Source organism: Dicentrarchus labrax, unplaced genomic scaffold (assembly GCF_905237075.1).
Source record: "Dicentrarchus labrax unplaced genomic scaffold, dlabrax2021, whole genome shotgun sequence".
Taxonomy (NCBI): Eukaryota; Metazoa; Chordata; class Actinopteri; family Moronidae; genus Dicentrarchus; species Dicentrarchus labrax.
In genome coordinates, this window is record NW_026136718.1 from 25,754,326 (window position 1) to 25,765,957 (window position 11,632).

Genomic DNA, 11,632 nt, shown 5'->3' on the forward strand with positions numbered 1-11,632 from the left:
CGACTAATTAAACAGTGTAATCACTAAGAATGGGACTATTACAAGGGTTTTCTTTGTTGTCTCGCAGCCTCCCCGGGCTGTCCCTCTAAATGTTTTTAAGTGTACATTTGACACTCGTCTCTTCGCACCTCTCCGGTCCATCTCTACCGTCCACCTCCCGTTTCCATCCTCCTCTGCGTGTCCAAGTCAATCTCACCTCACCTCTGATTGGCTGCATTTGTTATTCCTGCTAAATGGACTGCGCGCCGATTGGCTGCGGCGGCACCTTCGTCACACGGCTAAAAGGGGTTTTTACTGGAGGTTTCTTCCTGTCAGCGACACATGTAGAACAAGCAGCTAACGGGACCCAGAGAGCAGACGGGAGGACAGTCAATTATAGCCTCTCTGCCAGCCTCGTTATTTCTTTTCCCTTTCTTTTTGCCCAAACAAGCACTTCTCGCTCTGAGGAAATTACGGCATGCGTAGACCTGTAATTACGTCTTGCAATGGACTCCTTTTGTTCCAGCGAAAAAACGAGCAGTAAAGCAGCAACAGTAAAACGGGAACCGTCCAGTGGAAATACTATCTGATAACTCCATTTGCTCGGTACTCCGCTTGTTGCCATCCGAGCTCGAGTCCTCGCTGAGGTTCGCTGTCGCGCGGAGCTGGAGGCCGACCGCGCGCGATAGTCTCCGCGTTCTACCTGTACTTTTTGGGACTGTTGTGGTCAACCTGTTTACCTTCCTCCGCTTCAAGCCATTAACTTTACAGCCATTACACTTAAAAGAGACAAACGAGGTGGGTGTTGGTTGATATTACAGCTATGTTGCATGTCGACTCGTTAAAATGTCTGTTTTTATTCTTTCTAATTGTGGCTAGTTTACACTGGAAACTAACCCCGTTGTGTCTTTCTGGTATGTGTTTTCTTTTAAGAATGCTAGCGGTGATACCTGATAGCCTGTGTTATTCTTGCGACATTATCCTCCTCCTCCTTATCCCTTATTTACGCATTTACTCCGCAATAACACCAATGTGATGCTACATTTCTTTCATTTTCCATTAAACAGCAGCAGCCAGCGGACAGGACCTTTATAGCACATGGCTGCCTGATATGTTTTTCTCTCTCTCTCTCTCTCTCTTCTATTTCCATGACTTGGTCTCTGCGCCCAAATTGCCTGCCCGTGTAATTACTTGAGTTAGCCCATTTAAGTTAAAAGCCACCCCCCTTCCCCTCCTGTCCCCTCCATCCCTCAGCGGGGAAAAAAAAAGAAACTCCTCTCTGAATGAAACTTGACGATGGTCCGTCTTGTTTATCCAGGGAGTCACTTTCAGGTCGGCCTTTTGATTCATCTCCTTTTAGATTTAATCAGCACTAAGGTACGCTGTGGTTTGTCCCTAAGAGCCATCGCTAATGGGCTTACTGAATGCTTTTCTGTGTCCCCCCCCTCCCAAACCCTAATTAGCCTACCTGCCTTTCAACAAAGATTTGGCTTTATCCATGTAGTCTGCCTGACCAAATTGGAGAGGATTACATTTGAACGAACCCACATTCATTTTGCGGGTGAAACAAATGCCTGCATTGCATTAGATTAGAACACTTAGCATCATTACAGCAGGTCTGTGGTGTATCAGGGCTGTGTGTCCTGTTAAATATTGGTTTTTAGTTGCAAGACAGATCATATTCGTCACTCAGGTCAAAGGCCAAGCAAGCATCAAGTGTTGGTGAACACAGAACCAACAAGCCAAACTGTTTCACATGTCAGTTTGAAGCCAGTTCTGTTCCAGCCTTTTCATACAGTATTCCTTTGTGTTTTGCAGTAATTACCACCTTCCAGCTATTCAAACTGCAATAGAGTGAGGAATTGTGTGGTGAAGTATTGCACTATTTAGAATTTCTTAGGACAGCTCAACAAAAGCCCATGCTGCATAATTGTTCCTTTGGCTCCCGGTGTTATCAGTTAACAGACATTCATCATGAGAGGTCCAATGAAGCAACAGCATGGGGATGAGACAGAGATCAAGGGCAGATTAGTTCACTAAATGACTCGAAGCTCTCTTGAACAAAACTCAGAACGGTTCCCTTTATGAGATCAGCTATTGTGCTTTGGTTCGATTTGCAGCCTGCAGCCGTTCAAAGACCACGCTGATGCAACTTCAAGGGGCTGAAATTGTAAATGTGATAATTGATAAATTCACATGTAGTGCGTGGTATACATGATCTTATTACCCGGTCGTATAGGGATCCAACATAGCCCTGTGACCCTTCCCAGGTCCTGACCTGGTTGTATACAAAACAATACTTGCCTGGTTAAAGTATGAACAACAGCCTTCTGGGTGTGAAATCGTAACATTATCTCTTCTGTGTGTGTGTTTTAGGGACAATGGTGAATCCCGGAGGCAGCAGCCAGCCACCACCGGTGGGCACAGGTTCTCTGTCCTGGAAGCGGTGTGCAGGCTGCGGGGGAAAAATCGCAGACCGCTTCCTCCTTTACACCATGGACAGCTACTGGCACAGCCGATGCCTCAAGTGCTCCTGCTGCCAGGCCCAGCTGGGCGAAATCGGCACGTCGTGCTACACAAAAAGCGGCATGATCCTCTGTAGAAACGACTATATCAGGTGAGAAAAAGACTGGAATGCATGCACCCGTTTTAGTTTAGCACTCATTTTCAGGAGATTGTCATTGATCATTATTACCGCAGATTGGGAAGTAACTGCTATTCTAATGTTACGGTATAAGATATATAATTCATTTCACATCTTGTGTGACTTTTTAAGGAAAATTGTGCTTCTCAGAAAAAGAAATAACTTTACTTTTAAAAGTCCTGGAATATATTAAAGGATATTAAATCAAGTTAGACAATAACAATAACAAGGTTTTAAAACTAAATTAACAGAGATCTTTGCTGGTCATGCGATGATCAGCAAGGTTGGGCGTATTTTTGCGGAACATGTGTCTCAAATTCTACTAACATCATCAGTGTTCATTAAAGTATCCTGGTTGAAGTCTCCCTGGTACACCCTGAAGGAGGTCAGTCACACTGGCATGTTGACAGAGCACAAAGCAAAAGAGTTGTTCTGCAGGCCATCTGCATGTCTGTCCTGTGTGCTGTTTATGGTCAACTGAAGGACAGAAAATTGGTCTTGTAAGATTTTTGCAAGACATGTACAGTGTTCGTGTTGGGCACAGATTATTATTTTTTTTTGTCTTTTTGTATATAACAGAAATGCACCATTTAATTAGCAAAGAGAGCCTTTTTAAATATTCTAGTAGGTGTGCCAGACACCCAACCAGAGGTGGTGACACTCTCATTCTGGTAATGTAGAGCAGTCTGATGTGACGGCACAAGGCACAGTTTACTGAAAGTTCAAATACTTTCTTGAGTCACCCTCAGGCGCAAGAACTAGTCTATATTGATTTCTATCATATTCATTAACTGTTTTTAACACTTCAGATCACTTTAAAAGCTATGCAAGACATGTTTCCTAGTTGAATTGTTCTGTTTTTGTGTGTTAAAAACGTGTAAATTCATGTGTCTGAGTTTAGGTACCCTTAATTTTTTTTGCATTAATAATCTAAAAGATGGAACTGCATTACAGTCAACATGAATGTGCAACACTGCTATTAAATCTGCACGGATAATTCAAAATCTAAAGTGTGCCTGTGCGCTCTCACACCCACCTCATAAAGAGGATGAGGAAGTCAATGGGGTACTTCATTCATAATGGGACTATAACGTAATTAAAATTGGAAGGGGGGAAAGTGTGGATACACCTTTCCACTTGTAATGAGAGTATGCTTGGTGGAAGAGCTAAAACGCATATTATGGAACCATGAGATCTCTGTAGAGATAAAGATAGGAGCGGGGGAAAAAAAAAACATCTGACAGTGAGTCTACACAATTAAATGCTTTAATTATAGTCCCCCTCCATTTCCTTTAGTCCTGATGGGTTTTATCTAATGAGATCTGGTCCCTGGCTTGTATCCGCTCCCAATGACGTGTCCGAAATGAATGAGAGCCACACTGCAAACAAAACATTTAATTAACCAAATTGGCTTTTGAGAGAGAGCAAGAGAGAAAGACAGATAGAGAAGAGGGATTATTGCGAAGGCCATTTGCCGCTGTTTTTTTTCCCTCATCTTAAAGGGGCAGACTCATTTTTGTAATAGATTGCTAAACTGGCCAGACGACATACATTTTAAGCTGTAGCACCAAACCCATATTAATACAGCTGATATGAAAATGCTCATCTGATTGATCTGGAGCCGAAATGCATCACATCACTGCTATAATGGGATGTGTGCTTGGCCTGGGATGATACACATCTCCCATCAATCAAGTAGGAATATTCCCAAACCTCACAGGACAAGCACCATCCCTGTTTTTCACGCAGTGCTGCCACCAAAAGCTTTAATGTCAAACTTTAAGCCAAAGTTGCGTTTGCTGTGGGGATCATGTTGTTTTAAGCTGGAGGTGATATTATTTCTGTGGGCTGCTAGTAGAGGGAGAATTAATTTACTTGTGGCTGCTGGATTCAGGGAGAATGCTGTCCCCTTAATTGAATAAGCCTAGGTAATTAAATGGCACTTTTCCAATAGAACGTGTGAGGTAAATCTAATAGTTGGTTATTTAATATCACTTTGAAGTCTGCCCACTCAAGCACTATGACAGCACAAGAGAATGTGAACTATTAGGCCAGGAAAAAACCGGGATCTCAGAAATTAATTAAATCGCATGCAATTTAGGGGAAACGTTTATCTTGATTTGTCATAACAGAATTAATTCAAGGCCTTCAATTCACTTGGGGCCAGATCTGTTACTCTGAATTAACCAAGTGTAATTTGGCTGATCCCCCACCGCCACCACCACCACCACCCACCCACCCTCCACCCCTCCACCCCTCCACCCCTCCACACACACCTCCCCATCCCCCTCTTCCCAAAACACATGCACGCACACAACACGGATCCACGCACGCCCTCCCTCATCCTCGCAATCTCCCCACCCCACCCCACTCCGTCCCCGGCCCCTCCACCCTTTTTCTCTAATGCAGCTCTTGCCATTATGCAAAGCCCCGCTTCAGTATCAATATGGCCTAGTGCTTTTAAGGTGCTTTGGCTGCTGATGTAGAGAGGCATTTTTAATGGACTGTGTTGCAGAAATCATTGTTGTGGGGTAATTTTACCCTACTCAAAGGCCTTGGTGAATGAGGTCTGCATTTACCAGACAGCCCAGCAGCAAGCCATGCTATATTTCACCTGGCAGTCAGTGCTGAAATGAAATCCAATAGTCATTGCCTATATAGACAACAGACAGCTCCAAATGTGTTTTTTTTCCTTTTGTTATTTAATTTAATCAGACACGTTGGTTGAGCAAAGTCAGATCCACAGGGGAAGAAAACAGATAAATCAAGATGAAGCCATCCTCCAGAAACATCGTACCAACCACTGATTTCTTTAGGAGAAAAAAAAAGCTGAAACCAGATGTGTCATTGCAATTAAAGAGTCCCTTGGCCTTAATTATACTGACCTGGGGTGTCTACTTCACCTCTGCGCTGTAGGTCACTGGCAGAGGAGGCCATTAGAGCCCAAGTTCAAACCGATATAGCAACTTAATTGAGCACCTAAAGGCTTAGGCTCCTTAAATCAAATACTATCAAGAGCTATCCCCTGGTAAAATAATGAACCTGGTATGAGTTCCACATTGTGGTGAAATATAAAAGGCTACGGTTAAAACGTCCTGTAGTCTTTGTTTCGACACCTCTCAAAAGCATTCGCACAGAGGAAACTCCTCGAGGAATAAATTCAACACGAGGAACAGATTTTCAATTTGAGCAAAGTTTGAATTTGAGGAATGAGGCCGCTTTGATATGCAGAAACGTCTTTGCGGGAGAAGTGTAGCTTTGCTTTTCCACACGTTGCATGAGCACAAGAGTCTTAAAGCAAGGCCTATATGTTCGTTTCCACTGTCATGTTTGTCCCAGTGAAAGCAGAGAATTGGCAGTGTTGTGACGACAGTCTCCAGTTAATTAGTTTCTGAAATTGAGTTTTGATGGAGCCTTTCCAAATGATGCCAAGACAAAATTTGCTTCTGCATAGGCTGTCTTATTGAAAGCCATTTCTGTGTCCCTTTTGCAAAGAGCTCTGGCTTGTTTGTTCGTCAATATATCTAACAACTGCTTAGGTTATGGTCGGGATGGTAGAAGCATTTATTCCCTCGCTCCGTCTCAGCATGAATTTGTTAAATACTTTTCATAAGATTGTCCTCAAGAATGTTGTGAGTAGAAAAAAAATCTAAATCTTACAACACTTTCCTCTTGTGTTTTGTGTTTCTTTCTTGCCTAATTTTTTTTAAGCCAAACAACTTTATCTGATGCACACACACCAATGTTAACCACTCCCCCCTATCCCTTTCTTTTTCCATCCCTCTCTCCCCTTCTCTCCGGAGCATGTCAGATGCCGTGGTCTTATTTGATTGCTTAGGAAAAGTGCAGTGATAGAGCAAACACCCGGTGAGATATGATGACAAATGGGTCCAGATCCCAGTAAATTACTTTCTGCTCAAATCGAAATTTCATTCAGTTTGCTGCTCACCGAGATGAAGTAATCTAAATTGTGGACTCAGAAGGAAGATAGAAGGGAAGCTGGAGCAAGCATTTCATTATCAAGAGGCAGAGGGAAAGAGAGAGAGAGAGAGAGAGGGAGAGAGAGAAGGTTAGGGACGAAAGAGATGAGCAGAAGCAAATCTAAAGTGTTGACACCATGATTGAAAAGGTTAACCCATGCACATTATATATCAACCCGAGTAGCTACGGGTTTCTAATGGAAACACGGCACTGACAGAGCATTCACAGGAGTCCTAATGGCAAAAGCACTATGTCTCCGCCTGGATGTACAATCAAATCCTCTTAGGTCCTGATTGCTTATGTTCCAGGTTATTATTAGGTTGCAAAAAATGTGCACCAAAAGTAATATGCAGTTTCAGTGCTAGATGCTTGTGGAGAGCAGAGTGCTGGAGGATTCATTTTTCCGTCGATATTGTGATGATTTTCTATTTCTTCATTCTGTTCCTCTTCTCTCTTTTTTCTCTCTCTCCTGTATGTTTTCCCTTCAAGTTAGAAATGGAGCTGGGGACCAGTGAACTTATACAGTGAACTGAATATAGTTCTCTTTCAGTCAGATACTCAACAGACAAAAGAGTGGATGCCACAGTTCATTACACAAGGCTAAATCTATGCAGTGGTTCCATAGTAACACTTTGCTCTTCTCCTCTTTTCTTCCTTTTTCTCAGATTATTTGGAAACAGTGGAGCCTGCAGCGCTTGTGGTCAGTCCATTCCAGCCAGTGAACTGGTGATGAGGGCACAGGGCAACGTGTACCATCTCAAGGTAAACTCAAGTTTCCTCTATGGGGCTTTGAATTGGATCAAGTAAGAATACTACACACACTTTTAAGACCACAGCCTTGTGTCTTTTTCTACCTATTGTGTGTGTGTGTGTGTGTGTGTGTGTGTTCATTTGGGTGGCGAGCTGCCGCATACAATGATGCTTGCCGAGATAAATACAGTTGAATTGAATTGTTCGCACTATAATTATATAGCTTGTTTGGTCCAGATGTGGTCAGTAAATATTTAAAAGCTTTGAAGATGGTAGCACAATAAAGCCAGCATCATTAATGTTATTTTTTAAGCAAAAATAAAACAACATTAACATTAACCTTTACATAACCATTAACTTTTCTGTCTTATGTGATAGTAAATAAAATGTTGGGTTTTTGGGTCAGACAAAACGAGACGTTTTATTACATCAACTTGAGTTTAAGTAAATTGATGGGCATTTTTCATTATTTTCTAGTAATTTATAGACCAAACCATTAATTGGTTAGTCAAGAAAAGCCCTACATTGCTGTTAATTAGTTGTACCTGTATTTTTCACCTTTAACCACCACCGACACCTGCACACACAGTTGTTCAGAAAAAACGTGTGTTTGCTCCAAGGTGTTATTACATAATAGGTTTGAGCTCTGCCCCCTGGTCCTCAGGCCTGGTTGTGATCGGTTCTCTCTCTGCCCCCCCCCTTCCTCGCAGTGTTTCACATGTTCCACCTGCCGGAACCGGCTCGTCCCCGGGGATCGGTTCCACTACATCAACGGCAGCCTGTTCTGCGAACACGACAGACCCACAGCACTCATCAACGGCCATTTGAGTTCACTGCAGACGAACCCGCTACTGCCCGACCAGAAGGTAAGACCCCCACCACCCTTCCTTCTGTCTGCACCACTGAAACATGACGGGGGCTCTGTGATGGTGGAGAGTGCTCCGGAGTTCTTTGTAGTCTCATTTCAAAGTATTAAAAGGGGCAGAAGGCTGATGACTTCAAAGTAAAGTACAAGTCAGTAAAAGCTTGTCATCAGTCAGTTGGAGTCATTAGCAGGAAAAGAAAAACATCTGTAATTTTCACGCCAACATTTTTCACTCTGTTTATATTGATGTCGTCGATTCAACTTCACTGCAAGGCATGCAGTGGATATTAAATCTTACAGAGCAGAGATGAATTTTATTTTTAGACAGCCAATGGATTTTTCCATCATTCTTGTTGGAGGACACGCACTCAGAAAATCTGTATTAACCGTCAGCACAAAACATGTGAAAATGATTTTTTTGTACTGCTGTCCTCGCAATCGGGTTTGTTATGAGCAGATACATATTTGACTCATCTTGAATTTATTTGCTGTCCCGAGCCAGACTTCCAATTGAGCTAAAGAATGACACTTGGTGCCATTAATACAGACTGTTTAAAACAGCATTTGACTACTGTATCAACAAGACTGGGATCACCTGGGCTAAGTTATTACTCCAAGGCCAGAAATATGTATCCAGGGCCCGAGGTTGAACACAGACAGCAAGCTGCAGCAGCCAGTATATCATGAAAGCTGTCATCATGGCTTTCCCTGATTTGATCTTGATGCCTCCAGTGAAAGCAAAACAGAAGGCCTAATCATATACGAAGGATAACTTCATTCTTCAGGATAGCTTCATTCTGCCCGCAGGAGATATAATCATTTTTGCCTCACAACAAGGAGCTTTATTGATACCTTGTCTGCACACACAGCACACAGAGAGATATGGGAGGTGTTTGGAGTGTGTCAGACTCTGACTGAAAGAGGAATTATATTGTTGGGAGCATGCATTTCACCTTGAGTGGTTTTGTGAGTAGAGGAGAGGTAGAACTCCATTAAGCCCCCCACCTCCCTCCCTCCCTCCACGTCACAGGCCTTTTAAGGGCTTGTCACTTCTACAAATCAGCTCTTAGAGCTCTTAGAGCTCCTCACATTTAAATTGAAAGCCGTTGCATTATCTAGCTTAATTTTAAATGTCTGTTTAAGTCCTTACTCCCGCCCTCAATGTCTCCTGCAGCATGGCTGGTGTAGTAAATATGAGGCCTCATTGTTTATTTATGTGCTAACATCAATTGTAGTGAAAACTGCTGAATTATTGATGCTAAAATGCAATCTGAATATTGGCCCTGGTGCTTTAATTATAGCAGAGAGAGAATGATTAAATAAACAGAGAAGCATCCCTCAGTGGGAACAGTCTCAGGATGCTTTTGTTATCTCCGTGAGTGAAATAAGGAGAATTATCCTGCTGCTGAGGCACTTTATCACACAAACATTCTCATTTCTTTTGCTCAAACAGAATTTGGACGGCCTCAAATAACACAGACGTACTGTAGGATAACAGCTCTCAAAATCAATATACCTCATGTCTCCTCAGCAGCACAACATAGATTGAATATAGAAACACGGTCTGGTTTAGCAGAGAGAAAATGAAGCAGTCACTGCTCATACGGAAACACTGGGTTATCTACCGACCGTTGTTTTGATTATGTGCGATTTTGCCGTGACATAATTGGTGTTGTCCGCATTCATAGCATAGGACATTTGATGCTCAGTTATTAAGCTTTCTTCCCAGCTTCTTCCTAATCTCTTTGTTCAGAACAGACAAATTACCTCTCTCATACGGAGCTGCTTTGACCCAGGGGAGGGAGACCCTCCCAGCGTCAGTCACTTTAATTAGCCCCCAAGTAGGAGTTTGCAATTACTAATAGACTGGAGCCCTCCTAGTGATTTGAGGGATGAAGGGAAAAGTAAATCGCCCCTTAGAATCATAAAGGGAAAAAAAACAATTTTTCTGTTTCACAGGACTGAACACCTCCTGCAGTTATGTTGGAGCGTGGTTATAATTATACCAAAGAGAATCGCTTCATGGATGCACTTTTAAGTTAATGCAAAGTAAATGGGACACCAGATGGTTTTCAAAGCCTGGCTGATCAATAAATTAAACACTGGTGCTGGTGGAAAGTTGATTCATCAGGGTGAAACATTTATGGTATTTTGTGAATTGATACTCTTTAATGACGGCCCAAATTCTTAAAATGTTTTATTTTTTATCTCTCACTATTCAGGTGTGTTAGGCAGGAGCCGCGCAGGAAGCAGGATGTGTGCCTTCATTTTAGCCCTTACTCATTGTCACCCGAGACAGCGTGGATCAGCAGCACCCCAGCCTTTTAGCTGTGCTCCCAGGCCCTTTGTCCTAAAGGAATCCTCAACCCATCTTACCAGTAACCTGACTTTTATTTCTGCAACCCATACCCAACACCCAGCCTTCAACCTTGGTTCTTCCCCAAATATGGGTGGATACTTGCACTTAACGCACCTGAATCTGGACGCTGAGGACTCCATGACCTTGGAATAAAACATAGACCGGAGACCGATCAGAATCCAAGGGGACTCTTCAGGAAGAGAAAATTAAATAACACACAAGAGGATGTTGTGACTGAAGTGAGGGAAAGAGAAAAAGACTAATGAGGTTAAAGAGATGCAGACTTTTCAACTCTGCATATTTGTTTAAAGACATTTGGGGGGAAAACCGGGACCTTTTCATTTTTCCTCTCTTCCTTTTCTATCCTCATTTCCCAACAACATGGTGTTTCCACTTTATATATTTTAAGTGTTGTCAAAGGGGAATGTGTTCCTTTTTTTTCTTTTTTTTCTTTGGTGGTATATATATATAAAAACGGGGTTTTAAAAAAAAAAAAAAAAAAAAAATCTGTGGCTTTTTGTGGAAAACAAATCATGAACACTCTCTTGGTGTATTTGTAAAACTACCATGTATGTACAGTATGCATGTAAATGTCGTTGTCCAGGCGTGGCTACAGTACATCTGACCCTCCGCACTCAGCTCCAGTCCTCCCCTCTCCCCTCGAAACCTGAACCCATGGAAAACTGAAGAAATTTGCTCATAGTCAGTAATGTAGAGATCATCACCAACATATAAATGCTGAATGAAAGAGAAATTTATTTGTGATATTTTCCGAGACATTTGCTCCAGTATGGTGTATTTAATTAATAAAAATATTGAAGATTTAAAAGCCTCCTTAAATTCATTGTAAAGCTTCAGAATCTGTTCTTTTCTAAACTTGGGTTTATAGATTATAAGTGCTCTTCTTCTCGCACTAAGCATTGTGCTAATACTGTCTTTTGAATCCTTTGTTTTTACCAAAGAAGCTTTGTCAGAATGACATAATTACCACAAGATCCCATTCGCTAAGTGCCCAAGAATGTATCTTTCATGCAAAAGGCTGATATTTAGTGCA

At 42.2% G+C, this 11,632-nt stretch overlaps 1 protein-coding gene across 1 annotated transcript; it reads left to right on the top strand.

Annotated features, from left to right (window-relative positions):
• Positions 1 to 302: 302 nt before the first annotated feature.
• lmo4b (LIM domain only 4b) lies at positions 303 to 11,407 on the top strand. Its single transcript, XM_051377103.1, has 5 exons — positions 303 to 777; positions 2,356 to 2,596; positions 7,270 to 7,366; positions 8,065 to 8,220; positions 10,442 to 11,407. The coding sequence occupies exons 2-5, from the start codon at positions 2,361 to 2,363 to the stop codon at positions 10,448 to 10,450; spliced, it is 498 nt and encodes a 165-aa protein (XP_051233063.1). The 5' UTR covers positions 303 to 777; positions 2,356 to 2,360; the 3' UTR covers positions 10,451 to 11,407.
• The last annotated feature ends 225 nt before the right edge of the window (positions 11,408 to 11,632 follow it).

Coding starts and splice junctions, on each gene's coding strand:
- lmo4b (XM_051377103.1), top strand. CDS start 2,361: ATGGTGAATCCCGGAGGCAGCAGCCAGCCACCACCGGTGGGCACAGGT. Junction 2,597..7,269: donor TGTAGAAACGACTATATCAG/GTGAGAAAAAGA, acceptor CCTTTTTCTCAG/ATTATTTGGAAACAGTGGAG. Junction 7,367..8,064: donor GCAACGTGTACCATCTCAAG/GTAAACTCAAGT, acceptor CCTTCCTCGCAG/TGTTTCACATGTTCCACCTG.